This window comes from Natrix helvetica (genome assembly GCF_964273705.1).
Source record: "Natrix helvetica genome assembly, chromosome: 1".
In the NCBI taxonomy this organism is placed as follows: domain Eukaryota; kingdom Metazoa; phylum Chordata; class Lepidosauria; order Squamata; family Natricidae; genus Natrix; species Natrix helvetica.
In genome coordinates, this window is record NC_138548.1 from 221,096,905 (window position 1) to 221,112,966 (window position 16,062).

Consider the following 16,062-nt stretch of genomic DNA (forward strand, 5'->3'; position numbering starts at 1 on the left):
CTCAACCCTGCTTTGTGGGGTTCTACAGGGTTTGGTTCTCTCTACCCTTCTGTTTAACACCTGCAGGAAGCCTCTGGATGAGAGTATCTGTCACCATGGGGTAAGGTATTAAGTGACACTGCTGTTGACCTTCTGTCTTGGTCTTTGGTTGCTGTGGAGGTACGGTTGGGGAAAACAGCTTTCAGCTCAAATCTCTTAAGGCTTTGGATTTGGGGGCCTTTTGGTTTCAATGATTTACCACCCCTTGTAGGGGGCCCTGGTGGCTCACGTGTTAAGATGCTGAGCCTGGTCCTGCTAAGGTCAGCAGCTCGATTCCCATGAGCGAATAAACCACGTAGTGACACCAAAGGAGCCTCCCCTGATTGCCTACTGGCACTCAGGTGTCCTGCAGGTAAGATAACACCGCCCGAAAAAATTCCTTTCACAGAGGCAGCCAGCCGCTTTGGTGATCCCTGGCTAGCAAAAAACCCCAACAACCCACCCCTTGTTCTGGATGCGGTGGCATTGCCCCAAAGAAACTCTATGTGTAACCAATGAGTCCTCCCGAACTCATGAATCCTATGTGAAGAACTTCATGTTGTGCATCAGTTTTGCCTATTTATGGACTGGGAGGCTTTACTCTTGGTCACTCATGTTATGGGCACCTCTCAAATGGATTATTGTACAAGTTGCCTTAATGAGCACTCATTTGGTGACTATATGAAATTTTGATGGTGCTGAATGAAGGGACTTATGAGGGAAAGTATGGCTGTTCCAACTCCTCTGCAATCACATGATTGGAGTCTGGCTGCTTGGCAGCCTGTTTGCATTTACAGCAGGTTGCCAAACACCCTGTGATCATGTGATTGCTATGTGCAAACTTCCCTGCCATCTTCCTCAGAAAATCAACAGAACCTGGGCAGGGAAGGTTGCAAGCTGCTGCTGCCGCCTGCCCGCCCAGAGGACTCCGTCTAGTTCCCCTGGGCAGGCTGAAAAGGATCCATCACAAAATTCAAGCAGGAAATCCTGCTTGGATTTCAGGAGGCTTTTCACCCAGCTTCCTTAAGAGCGCAGGGGATAAAATCCATCCATGATGTTGTATTTTTGTTTTCAAATAGGCTGGGTGAAAAAGGCCCTTTCTGAGGGACCTGGTCCTGGTTGCCCAGAAACTCCAGCGGGTGCAAGATGGACAGTTATGTGTGCTCCCTGATCAGCGCACATTACACCTCTGTTCCACAAGCTGTATTGGTTGCCAATTTGCTTCCATGTTCAATTCAAGATGCTGATTAAGGACCTATGAAGCCCTATATAGCATGTGATGGGTTATTTGATGGAGTGCCTCTTCTCAGATACATCTGGCAGGAGTGGCAGGTCTACCAAGAAGTGTCATCTGACAAGGTCCAGAAAAACCTGTCTGTCTTGGTGCCCACCTCTTAAAGGACCTTTTCGGAAAACCTCAGGTTTCAGTTGTGGAGCAGGGCCCTTTATTGATTACGCTTATATGTTTATACAGCTGCTGCACATGTTTTATGGTTTTTATACAGTTTTATCATTGTTTTTATGCTTTGATGGTTTTTATTTCTATTTTGCTATTTGAAAATGTATTACTCCAATTAACAAGCAGCTAGAAAAGAACAGGAAATATGGGCTTTATTTATTCTGCCATAATAAAAGGAAAGAAAGAAAAGTGATTACAGGAATTAAAAGGGATTAGCAATTTTCATGGTAGTGATCCATGTCTTCTAGTGCCACTCAGTCATCGCTGTGGCAATATAAAGCATTATTGGTATATTGACATCATGCTAGCTAGACCATGCTATAAATATCTGGAGTAGAAATGGCCAATTGCCACACAGATAAAATGGGGTACTTCAAGTAGATTTGGGAACCACTATGTATATGACATACAAAAATTAGTTTTCCAGCCATAACATCAACCAGGAGACCATAGAAATAGAAGTTAAATGAAGATATCTGTCTTTTATAAAGGCTGATAATCTACCTTAAAGATGCACTGTTATTTAGAGGATAGCGCAGTGATGGCGAACCTATGGTACGCATGCCGGAAATGGCACACAGAGCCATCTCTCCTGGCACGTCAGCTGTCACCTGTTGCTTTTCTGGGTTCTGGCCCGCCGGCCAGCTGGTCTTTGTGCGCACCAAAAACTGGAAGAGCAGCTCCCTGGCGCGCATGCACACACTGGGAAGCGGAAATTCTGGTTTGCGTTGGGCGCATGCACACCAGCTACCTGGTTTTCGCATGCGAATGTGCATCAGAAACCAAAAGACCAGGTGACTGATACGCATGTGCATGCCGGAAATCAGAAACTCAGCTTCCTGGTGCGCGCATGTGTGCCAGGGAACTGCTCTTCCAGTTTTGGGTGCTCCCACGCATGTGCGCCGGGAAGCTGCTCTTCTGGTTTCCGGCGCTCCCACACGTGTGCATGCATGGGTGCACTTGGTGCCGAAAAGGTTCGCTAACACTGGGATAGGGAGATAAACTTCATCACTAGAAGAAATCTAGACGTTTTCTTACTTCATATTTTTCAATGAAGGGGAAGTGAGGGTGAGGGGACAAATGGGATCAGGGAACTTTAGCCTTTGAAAATCTAATAGATTCTAAAAAGAAGCAAATGGTCTAATCTACATTCATATCAGAGTTCAGGAGCTAAACATATAACTACCACACACACACACCCCAAGATTTGACATATCATACTATGGTTTGTTTAGTTACATGTTTCTGTCGTGTTCTTGTACTGCAGTTAAAAAGCCCTCCGGATTTATTGATATATTGATTTATTTGATTTACCTGACTGAAAAGGGTAGAGATAGATCTTTCTCTCTCACTACATAAATATACAGACTCAGAATATGTGTGTATGTGTGTATGTAGACTCTCTCACACACATATTCTTTTATTATGTACAGCAAATAGCATGCTTCATTCATCTTACACACATAGCTTTTTAAATGTACAATCAATTACAGATAGTCCTTGACTTACAACCACAATTGAGCCCAAAATCTCTGTTGCTGAACAAGACATTTAAGTCAGCTTTGCCTTTTTTTAACGACTTTTCTTGCCACAGTTGTTAAGTGAATCAGTGCAGTTGTTAAGTCAGTAACACAGTTGTTAAGTAAATCGGGCTTTCCCTTTGCTTTTCAGAAGGCGGGAAAAAGTGATCACACAACCCCCAAAACACTGCAATCTTCAGAAATATGAGTCACATGACCATGGGGAATGCTGCAACAGTGGTAAGTGTCAAAAATAGTCATAAGTCACTTTTTTCAGTGCTGTTGTAGCTTTGAGCAGTCACTAAACAAACTGTTGTAAGTCGGGGACTACATGTATTTTATCATCCTCCCAGCAGACATTATTACATATACAAGGATAATGTAATGTAAAGGAACTTGCAGGAGTGCAATGCCTGGCAATAACTATTGGAATACTATTCATGTATTCATGCAAGGCACACTTTATAATTGCTAAATATAAATATTTCCATGGGAATACATGGGAATTCACAAGATTAATAAATAAATAATTGGATGCATTAGAAATAACAATGTTAATATAAACAAGAATGGAGCATCAAGAAATCTTTCTCATTCCCTTTAGTTCTCTCTCTTTTCATTTCATTATATAATATACTTGTGAAAGTTTTTACTGGAGTTTATGTAGATACACAACATGGAGGTACTAATGTTTTCTTTGGGATTGTCAATTACTTTTTTTTTAAATCTAGGAAGATGTTTTAGATTGTGATCCTTAATGATGGTGTTTAATTTAATTTAATTATATAAAAGTCTTTACAATATTTTTTTCTGAACATACAACATGGAATAATGATGTTTTGTTTGCCACTGTCAATTGTGTATTTTTAGCCCAGCAACATTTTACAGATTGAGCTGCTTGATCTTGGAGACTGAGGTAAAAAAATTAGGATTGTCATTTCCTAGGCATATAAATCAAATGGGAAATACATTGAAATTTAATTAAAATGCCCCCTTTTATATTCTATTTCTTATATAAGCCACATGTGTGCATTCAGGACAGAATATAAACTTTATGTGCCTATTTTAAAATACACTTGGCTCTACTTTGCAATAAAATTCAGTCATCGTGGCTTTGAGGCAGCTTTTTATCTTCCAATTTCAAACATAACCAGCATAATAAGAACCCTGCTAGGTAAGAAGTAGGATCTTAATGTAGCATTTTGTTTCTGGAGCCCGCAAACAGCCACGGAAACAATTACTCTCTCTAATAACTGTAAGTGCTGCTGAAAGAGACATACAGCCAGCTGTGCATCAGACAGCAGCCTTGGCTTGCAAATGCCAGGGTGGGCTAGGCTGAATGTTGAATAGCTGTTTCTCTGCTCCATTCCATGCCCTGAGGGCACAGCTCCTTTCCCAGTATTTGCTAGTATCAGTCCAGCTAAGGTTTTTATGTGGAACAGGAGAGGGGATTATGTTCTCCTTTCACTGACATTCAAAATGTATTTAGTTGACAATATGCAATCATTCTGAAACTGAAAGGTTGAGTAGTGCATAGATCTATTTATGGGTTTAGTTTCCTATACAATTCCATAGTATAACTGTATTAAAGAAGAAAGTGCCACTATATTCAATGTAGGTTTTGGAATTAATAGAAATCTCTGTATTCTGAAGTCCTTGGGCCGAATAGAGACTCGTGCGTTTTAGACATGAATGTATAAAATACTGAATTACTTTTCTGCTTCATGCCATGTCCCTCTTCCTTAATTGTAATCATGTACATTTGCCAGATTTCTCTGATGCAGAGCTATTAGCAAAAAATAAACTGTAGCATTTAATTAAATCAATCAATCCCAACACAACAACTAAAGAGTAATTTATACCTGTGAAACAGAAAGTTAAACAGCTCATTGAAAAAGATGAACATCTTGGTGTCATGTGGCAGGAAAAATAAAAGCAAGACATAAAAAATAAATTGTCGTCTTCTGTAAATAATCTGAATAGAACCATTTCCAACTACAGTGCAAATCAATCCTAATAAAATGGCCCTGTTGTACTAGACAAATTCATCCTGTTTGTGTTGATTTATAACTCAGCTGGATTGATGATGGACCCTGGTGGAGTGATTCCAAGTCAATTCTGTTGACTGACCTTGAATTTTCACCATTTGTGTTATAACAGTTGTAGTAGAGAGAATGGGGGTGGGGGGGGGACAGTTCACACCAAAATATCTGAAAATAGGATTTACCTCAAATATTAATACTGCAGAATTCATAATCATGCCCCAGACATCATTTCAGAATGAAACATCTGCACCCTATCACTCACTGTAACCACCCTCCCCATTTTCCTTTTGAGATATTGGTCACCATTTTTCATTCCAATGATTTGTCTGTCAACTCTCTTAAATCACATTTATTATTAGAACTGCTTGCTTGACCAGTAAATAAACCACTTTATGCTCACATTTTGGCCTTTGTTAATTTGCCCCCCTCCAATATATCAGATTGCAACTCTTAGATCTCAATAAGCCAATGATATCTGGGAATTTGGAACTGCACTTCCAACCTATTTGGTTGGGAAAGCTGCTGTTAGAGATAAGGAGCCTAAAAACCAGCCCTGCAGTGTAAAATAGATAGTTCATCTAACTACAAGAGAAATTCTGCTGGACCAAACTAGTCGGCATCATATTTACAACATATAGCAACTAGAAACTTTGGGGAACTCCAGAAACACAGCATTCAAGGCTCTTGGAGGGAGGGTGGATATACAGTAGTTCTATAAGTGAAGCAAAATGACTCAACCCTCCTCCCATCAGATCTTGGCCTCCTGCTTCAATGGCCAAGTATACATATGCTGATACTCCAAAAAATAAATAAAAAGTTAGATCAGCCAAAAGCTTCCCTATCCTTAACTCCTTCTAAAAGCCATACTCATTCTTTGTCAGCAAAAATTGGAAGATTGTTCTAATGTGGGCTCCCTAAGGCTTCCTGAGCTTGCAACCAAGCTCAGAGAGTATCAAGGACCCTACAGTTCAACCCTAAATTAGAAATATTCTCTTCTGTTGATCGTTCTAATCTTACTCATTTTTTCAACCAATTTTTCTGAACTTTTGAAAGAGATACTCCAGTAAAGATACCAAATTTCTTGACAAGATGTATATTTTTTAGAAGACCAATAATTTACATGTGGATCTTTTAATAAGGGCTGAGTTCATACACTGCACTAAATCATAATGTGCTTACTTCAGATTTGATATAACATGATGTTAGAATCTAGTTCTTCTGGTTTATAGCATAGGATGATGTATGAAACCAATCACTGGGCAACAAATTTTGCTTTTAAAATACAGTTTAGCCTGCTGAATAAACTACTAGTAAGCCGTGGAGGAATAAATTTGACCTCCATGGAGCAAGGTGAGATACAAATGAATGATTACTTTGCATTACTAAACATGGTGATCAGACCAGAGATTAGTTTTGGTTAATGAAGAGGGTGGTTTTAGGGGCTCTTGAGTGTATACTGTTTGCATTTGTTAATATGGTGAAGAGTGGCAGTTATTGGGTTTAGTTTGGTCAGAGTTTGTGCTGTTTCTTGCTTTGAGTATCTGAGCAGAACTTTCAGTTCTAAAAAGTACGTCATCTTTTATAGCTTTATTGATTCTCCATATTGAGGTCCTAGAAGATTCTACAAAAAAGGACTATTACCATGCAGTGTCTTCATAGCAAATAAGAAAAGGGAGGTGAAATAGTATCAGAGAATATGTTGGAATAGACTACGGTAGCAATGAAAAATGGAGCACACAACATTTCACAAGTTCTATGTTTATGAAAGGAACTTCACTGAAGCTATATGTATGGCTACGCCTACAATTTAAAAGGCAATTTATAAAATGTAGTTTGGATGAGGGGAGGATTATAGAGATTCATATTCAACATCACGTCTCCTTTGTGTTTGATTTATTCTTCTCATCTCTTGCCCTAAGTGTGCCTTTGAGGGATTGGAAAGTTTAATTTCAAATTAGGCTAAACTCAAACTGATGGAATCTGCTTAAAATAAAATTCCCATATTATGATAGGCTAGCTGACAATGAGATGGCAGCAGAGAGATACATAAAACCCCTTTGGTACCTTCTGTTGGCCGCCACGATTTCTGCAGTCTAGATATAGCAACCCTATCCTAAAGATAAGTGAGACCATGCCCTAATTCTATTTCACTTCATTTTTTTATCACTGAGATAAATGATGTGGGATAGTGAGGAAAATGAAACAGCAGCAGCTTCTGATGGAAAGAAACGACACAAATGTAAACACACCAATAAATATTTTAAATAAAAGGCTAGATACTTTCTCCCCTCCCCTCAGGAAACTTATTTTGATTTAGTGATTGATGTTTGAAATAGGTGTTATAAGATGTTCTTACTTAAGCTGCTAAATCCCTACCTGGCATTTGGAATTTTATAATGGAGCTATGTATTGCCTAGCAGAAAAATCCAGAGATGGCTACTAGCAGCAGGTCCAAGATCAGCACTGGGCATATTGAGGTTACTACCTAAGATGCCAGGAATTGAACTGAGACCTTCTCTATGTAAGCACATGCTTTATTCAGTGATGTTTGTTCCTTGCTGGGGTTCTGGCTCTGGCTCTGCATTTACTTACCCCCAAATTTGTTTCTCACGTACGCACAAGCCAAAATTATATATGTATATATTCTATGTGGCTACAAGTCATTTGTTCTTCCTCATTACTCTCACCATCCTATGTCAATAGATAATCTGAGCATGATTCCTCCAAGGGTGGGGGGGAGCTACTTTGACGGAAGGAAAGAATTGTTCCTCCTATTCAAGTCCTCAAACCCACTTGAGCCAAGGGTTCATACCTTGCTGGCACAGCGCACAAAGCTGGAGCCAGAATATTAAGAGCAGCAGGGGAACTGAAAGATGCCCAATGGCAAACTCAACAAAGAACTCTAGCAATCCCACACTAAACAATCTGCCTCCCACAACAACTCAGGCGCAGAAGGGAGAGCAGCGAGGTCTGCAAAGGGTGACTCAGCATAATAGATGTGAAGGGAATGCAAGTTTTGCAAGAATTCAAAGCAGAGTTATCCTCTTATGCCTTTTGTTTCCCTGCACAAAAACTGTTTTTAAGACTTCTCACTGCAAAATAAATCGTTTAAAAGTCAGGCAATGACATAGTCCCCCCCCTTCCCCTCCCAACTGCACTCTCTGCATTCTATTATCCCATGTTTTGTGTGTCTGTTGCTTTGTTTTTTATGAGAGAGAAAGACTGGATAACCTATTTCCCCCCTCTGATTTGTGCCTCCTTTGTGCAACCACTTCCCACTGGCCAGGAGCAATAACAGTCTGTATACTGGGCCAGTTATTCTGCCCCATCTCTCCCCAGAGCAGGGATGTGTGTATGTGCTATGTTGTGCCACCCTACGGTCACTGTTTATAGTGCTTGTGTCTTCAGCTCAATAGGATCCCCTGGAGGTTCTCTGGATGTATTGGTTGCAACAGGCCGGTCACCTTTGAGAATAGACAGACGTTCTGAGATACTACGCATCCGAGGGAATAAGATGAAGTCGTACAAAAAGCCACCCATCAAACCACCAATAATTGGTCCAACCCAATATACCTGGAAGAACAAAAGACAAAAGGATGGGAAGGGGGAAGAAGAAGAAGATAGGTTAAGGTTGCAGAAACATCTTAGGGTATAGCATTTCAGAAAAAAAAAATACCCCAGGGCCTTTTCCCATTATTAGCAGATTGAAATCCTCTTCACCCATCACTGATAAATCATAAACTACTGGCAGCTCCCAGCAGCTCTAATCAGCTAGTCTCTTCTACTTTATTAGTCTCATCGGTGAGCCTCCAAATGGATTCCAAGTAGAGCAAAGACTCTTCCATAATTGCCCCATCTCAAGATTGCTTGTAATTTTTGCCACTAAGCTTAGATTCTTATGTTGTCATGTACCTGATAATTAGTAGAATTTTAAAGTGAGGTCAAGTAAGTTTGACATTGGGATGCTCCGACATTTTCGGTGCTGTCTCAACATTTTATTTCTTTTTGAGTCGGGCAATTGCCTGGGGAAGTCCTTCGTTTTTGTTGGCAAGATTTCAGAAGACAATGCCCTTGCCTCCTTCCCAGGGCTGAGAGAAGGGAACTGACCCAAGATCACCCAGTTGGCTTTGTGTTTCAAGCAGGGCTAGAATTCACTGTCTCCTGGTTTCTAACCTGCTACTTTAAAACACTACACTAAACTGGCTCTCCCCTCACAACTTACCCACAGAATAAAAATTGGAACTGAGTGCATTTTATTTGGGGGGGGGGGGCTATTTAAAAATATTTACTTTTATGGAAGATTAAAATGCACCCAAGTTGCCTCTGCTATGTTCTCTCCTCAACCAAATAATATCTCACTTGGGACTTCCTGGGAGCCAAATTTCAAGAGTGTGGATGCTGCTTTGGATAACGATATAAAAGATTCCCCCTTCTGAAGTTGCAATTGTTTCTCCAAATTCAGAGAGGGAAACTCAAATAATCTTTCAGCCCCCGGACTGTTTTTCAAAGAACTGTAAGATGTCATCATTTCTTATCCTTACAAACCCTTCCCTTACCCAATGGTTGGTGAAGTTACGGGTAATGACAGCTGGGGCAAAGGATCGGGCAGGATTCATGCCAGCTCCTGTGTAGTACATCTGAAAAAAAGAGTACGGTTATGACAGGGAAAGATTTTTTTTTTCATCATGCAATTCAGGTTTCTAATCCTAAAGGATCCAACTCCCTTATTTATGTTTGCTTAAATATTAGCATTTATATACATGCACAAGGCAAATAGTAAATACATAATAAAGCAACAATAATTTCATTACAGCACCAAAATCAAACTTAAAAATAATATAAACTAAAAATAATGTGTGCCCATTGAAAGGCAGTTTAAAAGATACAATTAAAATATTGAAAGAAGCAAGCTGTTATGCTGAGTAGATTACATATAGCCACCTGGAAATACTTTCTAGCAAGAGCGATTCACCTGAATTCCAAGGACCGCTGAACTTACTTCATGTGGCCACAGGCTTAATTTCAAAAGCCGCCTTCAAATCCTGGCCATGATAAAAGCTGCTCCCCAAAAAGGCATGACCATCCCCAAAGATTCCCTTTGGAAGATTGGTATGCCTGATGGGAAGAAAGACCCCCTTCCCCGCTGTTTTATAGATTCAAAATGGTTAAACAGAAGACAAATAAACTGCTGGAAGAATAGGGTGCAGTTAAGAATGGGGGAAAGTATTGGGAGGACTAATCCTCCAACCAGGCCTGGTCAGGTGGCTACTACAGAGACTGCCTAAATGTATTACAGCTGGCTATATATATGTGTCTTGCATATTGAATCATTACCCCAATGAGGTGTCCAAGTGTGAGGGAGAATCCAACTGCCAGGGCCACCGATCCCATGCGTCCATTACGTCTCTCATCGTAGGTGGCAAAGACACAGAGGACAAACTGTAGGGTCAGGATGATTTCCACAATGGTAGCTTGGCTTACGTTTACACTAGGGTGTATCTGTAGCCAGGAGATATGTGGGAGGATAAAACCGTGAGGAACAGCAAAAGGTATCATTCATTCTATACCTAACTATATCTTTAGGGGCTTCGGTTTCCAGAAATTATGTATGCATACCAGGAGGAAACACTGATTGCACTTACATCTAGAATAAGTTTGTAGAATGAAGATGTTACATTTTAATAGTGCCCATGTGATTATCTGCCAGACCTCATTCTAGTCAAACTAAAGGTTCAACAAGGTGGGGCAGGAATAAAAGAAAGTAAAATAGGTTTATAAAGCAACAGGAAGTCTAGCCAGGAGGAAAGCTTTAGAGATGTATAGATAAATCAATGAGACAATTGGTATTATCTATACCAAGTGGATAAATCAAACATAGCTGCATTTTCTAATAGGGTTAGGCCTGTGTCTCACATATAGCTGATTTTCTTCCTTTAGTTCTCTCTTGTCTACAGGGTGGAGGCTGAATCCAGACAACTCCCAGGGACATGCTTTCCCAGTTAATTAATGCTGATGAGCCATTAATCCTTATGAATCATCCTGACTTGGTTTTTGGGACCTGAGTATTTCAATCATTAATCTAGGATTAATCATTTAATCACTTGTAAAAGCCATCTAGTCCAACTTTTCCACACTGCACCTCTAACCAAGGAAGCATTCTTTTATTAATACACTAAACATTTTCCTCATCTGAGACGCGAACCGAACATTTCCCCTATCCCTTTGTTTATCTCACCATATACATGCGTACAGTATATACCTGTCAATGGGTAAACAAAAAGGGAAAAATGTAAGAGCAGGGATTTTTAAATCCACAAAATCCATTTCTGCTTCCAACCAGTTTAACCTAATTATGTCTCATCGCCCCCACCAGTGCACGCTTCAAAATTAGGAGTTCACGGGGGTTGCACAGGATAAGCCCCCTCTCCCTGTAGTAAAAGTTCAAGCACGAATTTGTGGGTTATGAATCTGCAGACTTTCTAAATCACTGGCCTGCTTGCAGAGTCCTTTTTTACTCTCAGCTGACTGGGCTTCAGGATCAGTTCCTGGCTTGAAGTATGTTTTCATTGGCACCCATCTTTGCCGACTAGTGGATTTAATTGAGGGGAATTTAAGGGGGGTATTTTAATTTCTCACAATGCCACCCCAGGTGACGTTTTGGCAAAAAATTAAAATGGCAACTAGACTCACTCCTTTTTGGTATTCAGAGCACCAAGGAGTGAGGTAAAATGTATCTAGTGAATCCCTGCTAGTTTTCCTTCAGTCTACTGTCTCTCTGGTTTGTGGTCTTCTTTTTATGATATCTTTCTTTTGAGACTGGACTGGAATTAACATTCCGTCAGTTTGCCCATCTCATGCTTAATGCACAGGGTGCATCCTCCTCACCCAACCCACACATTTCAAACTGCCTCTGGATGAATACTGGGGTCCAATTGCATACAATTTTATCCTCAGAGTTAAGGTCTTGGAAACATCTGGTTGGCACATCTCATACTGAACAGGTTATTTGTACAATTGGGAGCTGAAAGTGATACTCACCTCTCCTGTGGTGGGAAAATCAGTGAAATGGTGGAATTTTACTGATTCAAAAAATAAAAGCACAGAGAGACTTGGAAATAATACTAACACTAATACTAATAATGCCCCTGCTGAGTTTCAAAACAGCAATATTTGACTTACAAGGCAAAATTTATATTGACTACAGGCAGTCCCCATTTAGTGACGACAATTGGGAAGGGCAACTCAGCCATTAAGCAAAGCATTGGCTAAGTGAAACCACATGATTTTATTTTAGATCTCCTTTGCTTGAAAGGCCTGTGAAGGTCATAAATGCAAGAAATCTTTGTGAAGTAACTTTTTCATAATTGTTGTAATTTCAAATGGTCACTAAATGAGGACTATCTGTATTCTAGTGCAACGAGTAGTGGTCTAAAAGCAACTATAGGCCATGGTTTCTCCACCGAAACCTGTAGCTCAATGTATTGTAAAGTGGAAAATACGGTACAATAATACAATAGTAGAGTTGGAAGGGACCTTGGAGGTCTTCTAGTCCAACCCCCTGCCTAGGCAGGAAACCCTATACCGTTTCAGACAGATGGCTATCCAACATCTTCTTAAAGACTTCCAGTGTTGGGCAATTCACAACTTCTGGAGGCAAGCTGTTTCACTGATTAATTGTTCTAACTGTCAGGAAATTTCTCCTCAGTTCTAAGTTGCTTCTCTCCTTGATTAGTTTCCACCCATTGCTTCTTGTTCTACCCTCAGGTGCCTTGGAGAATAGTTTGACTCCCTCTTCTTTGTGGCAACCCCTGAGATATTGGAACACTGCCATCATGTCTCCCCTAGTCCTTCTTTCTCTGAAGCTAAACATACCCAGTTCCTGCAACCGTTCTTCATATGTTTTAGTCTCCAGTCCCCTAATCATCTTTGTTGCTCTTCTCTGCACTCTTTCTAGAGTTTCCACATCTTTTTTACATCGTGGCGACCAGAACTGAATGCAGTATTCCAAGTGTGGCCTTACCAAGGCATTTTGGATGCTGAGCAGAGATATGTGCCTTGAGGTTGCTTGGCAGACAAGTGAGGGATTAAGGCCCTTCAAAAACAGATGCCTGCCTGATCTAGCAGAAAATCAACCCGGCAGTGCTGAGAAGCTCGGAATCAGCAAGGAAACTAATGGATGTATTTGAGTTTTTCCCATAGCAAAAATGGGAGGAAATCAGTTCAATTTAGGGTTTCTCACTAGAAGACTCAATGATGTTAATGCACTATGACAGTGCCTTTTTTCAGCTCTGTGCTCATAAATTTGCTTTCATTTCATTCCCAGTCTGTGGGGGTTTGGTGCTCTCTGAACTTGGTTATTTGCTTGCAGATGTTTCATTACTAACGGGGTAACATAATCAGTGATCTTACTTAGTTGTGTAATGAAACATTTGTGAGAAAGCAACCAAGCTCAGAGAGGACCAAGTATTCAAAATTCAACCCTGAACTATAGAAATTCGGTTGTATTACCATAGCTGGCCTGTGAATGAGACATTACCAATATTAAAATAATAGTCTAAAGGCAGCCTCATGATGTATAAAATCTGTTAGGCCATTAGGCTGCTACAGACAAACCGCCAAATAGAATTAAGATAGTAATATCTAAGAGAAGGATGAATACAGATGCCTTCCATTCATCTGGAACATGTATCATAAGAATTCATCTAGGAATTTTGATATTCATTATTGCACACCTCCAAATTTGATATCTGAAATTAGTTCACCAGCAAAATGTAAAAATATGACAGGTACAGTACACTAACAAAGAATGTATTTAAAACAATCTAATTCACTCAGACTTTGATTATTCCAAGATACATTCCTAGTACAATTTTCATTCAGATAATTGATATTTAAATATGTAGCAATTATTGCTCAAATCCAAAATATGTCAATTCAAAATCCATAATTAAAAAGCTTTTAAACTCAGCTGAAACGCTAGTCTGAGGGCTTCTAAATAGAGTAGTTTTGCCTCCTGAAAACAGTTCATTTACTTCAAAAAGGGAATTTACTATCCAAGGGAAACTTGTGCTATTCAAGGGAAGCTTTTAATATGCCATTACTGTATCAAAGGATGAGAATCCTGAACTTCATCTTTCATTTGAAATATTCCTGTGTTTTTGAGCAAACTTCTAACTTTACTTTTTTTACACAAACAAAAATAAGTTTCACAATTAGTAATAGTGATAGTATTAGCTGATTTCCTAGCAGCAGAGTGGGTTTTTTACATCAAGAATGGAAATGTTTTCACATAGAAAAATTCATTAGATTTAATACTAACTCAACATAATATTTTTTAATTTGCTAAATTTATATGCTGCCCATCTCACTATCAAGCAAATCTAGGCTTTCCAGTAATATCTGTAAATCTTCAATTATGATTGTTTTTAACAAAAACAATGTTCTCTGATATGATCAACCAGACAGCTTGGGAATCCAAAGATTTGGTTGGGAAAACTATGCTTGCTTTTCTTTCGAAATGTAGTAGAAGTGATTTACTTCAAAACTAACTGCAGATCTGATTTTTACAATGATAACATTCTTTCATGAAAAGTGCCTTTGAAATCACCCTTACCATCCTAAAAAGAAAAACTGTATCTCTTTCATCCTCCCTCTCTTTAACTAATTTTCTTACTATATCCAATTACACTGATGTCAAATTCTATCGTATTGTCTTTTATGCTCGGTACTCATAGAAAGACATACGTTGAGTATACTGGGCAATCTGGCTTTTACCCAATAACTACTCCAAGATACTTCTTGAGATGAAAAATAATATACCCATGAAAATATTTCAATCCTTGTTTCAGGTTCTATGCTAGCAGCCTCATCCTTCTAGATTTAGGGTTAAGCCCTCCTATATGGGATATACTTTGTACCTTCTCCCAATAATCTCCCTAGTAATCCAGATTTTAAAGGGCCCAGTGTGCAGTCCTTTAGAGAATTTCCTACACAGAGCAATGCTAACTCATTTCTTGTCTACGGCTGTAGGGATGCCCCCCTCTTAAAAACATTTTGAGACAGCTTTGCATGATCCCATTACCGTGTTGAGTGCCAGGTTACCCCGTAGTGCTGCCGGGGTGACTCCATAAAGCACAGCTGCACCGGCCAGTCCTCCCAACACCTGGGCCACCACGTAGAAGACAGCACGGAAGAGGGAAAGCTGCGAGCCCAACAGAAAGGCCATGGTAACAGCTGGGTTGATGTGGGCACCGCTTACATGGCCTAGAGATTGCACCATGGTGGCTGCTACCAAGCCAAAAGCCAGGGCCACCTGTAGAACATTTGAGGGGCCAACAATCCAACGAAGGGAAGCCCCCAGCCCAAAAAACACATAGAACATAGTCCCGAAGAACTCGGCAAAAACAGCTCTCCAAAAGGAGGATAAGCGTGCCTCCCACATGACGGGTCAGGAGGAGGACAGAGACTGAGCAGGGTGCAGCAGGATGGTCTTGAAGCTCACTGCTGCTTGCTGCACCACCCCTCCACCTAAGCCCCTTGTTTTGTATTGTGACTGTGAACTTTATAAGGTTTGCTAGTATAGTCCAGCCCAGGAGGTGGGAACTCAGATTGACTGATTAAAATCCCTTAACTCTTCACTGTCTGACATAAAGGTTTAGGCATAAGCCGGTTCCTAGCTCCTGTAGCTGCTAACAGAGCTTTAACTCCAATAATTTGAACCCTTTCATTTCCAATTTTTCCCTTTTCCTTGCTTAGATGATTTACTTCCATTTTCTTCTTAGCAATTATGGTAGTAAGATCCCAAGCAAATGGCTCCATTGGCATTCATTGGGAAGTAGGGGAGGTGGTTTGGATTCCTCTTCACAATCCACAACAGTGGTTTGGAGGGCACTAGTAGGGCACTTGCATGTCCTTCCCAATGCAGAGGTTCATGAGAGGGAAACAAGCTAATTTCCAACATTTGCAAGCAGCCAGAGGTTTTGACTACTTGTGACATGTCATTTTTGGATCATGTGTGTGA

At 40.2% G+C, this 16,062-nt stretch overlaps 1 protein-coding gene and 1 long non-coding RNA gene across 2 annotated transcripts; one reads left to right on the forward strand and one right to left on the reverse strand.

Annotated features, from left to right (window-relative positions):
• Nucleotides 1-2,977: 2,977 nt before the first annotated feature.
• LOC309384747 lies at nt 2,978-8,538 on the forward strand. Its single transcript, XR_014174111.1, has 3 exons — nt 2,978-3,237; nt 3,868-3,913; nt 8,451-8,538. It is a non-coding gene; the product is annotated as an uncharacterized lncRNA (long non-coding RNA).
• Nucleotides 8,217-15,483, reverse strand: MIP (major intrinsic protein of lens fiber; the record flags this gene model as incomplete). Its single annotated transcript, XM_081938490.1, has 4 exons — nt 8,217-8,615; nt 9,599-9,679; nt 10,377-10,541; nt 15,124-15,483. The coding sequence occupies 4 exons, from the start codon at nt 15,481-15,483 to the stop codon at nt 8,430-8,432; spliced, it is 792 nt and encodes a 263-aa protein (XP_081794616.1). The 3' UTR covers nt 8,217-8,429.
• Between the last annotated feature and the right edge of the window lie 579 nt (nt 15,484-16,062).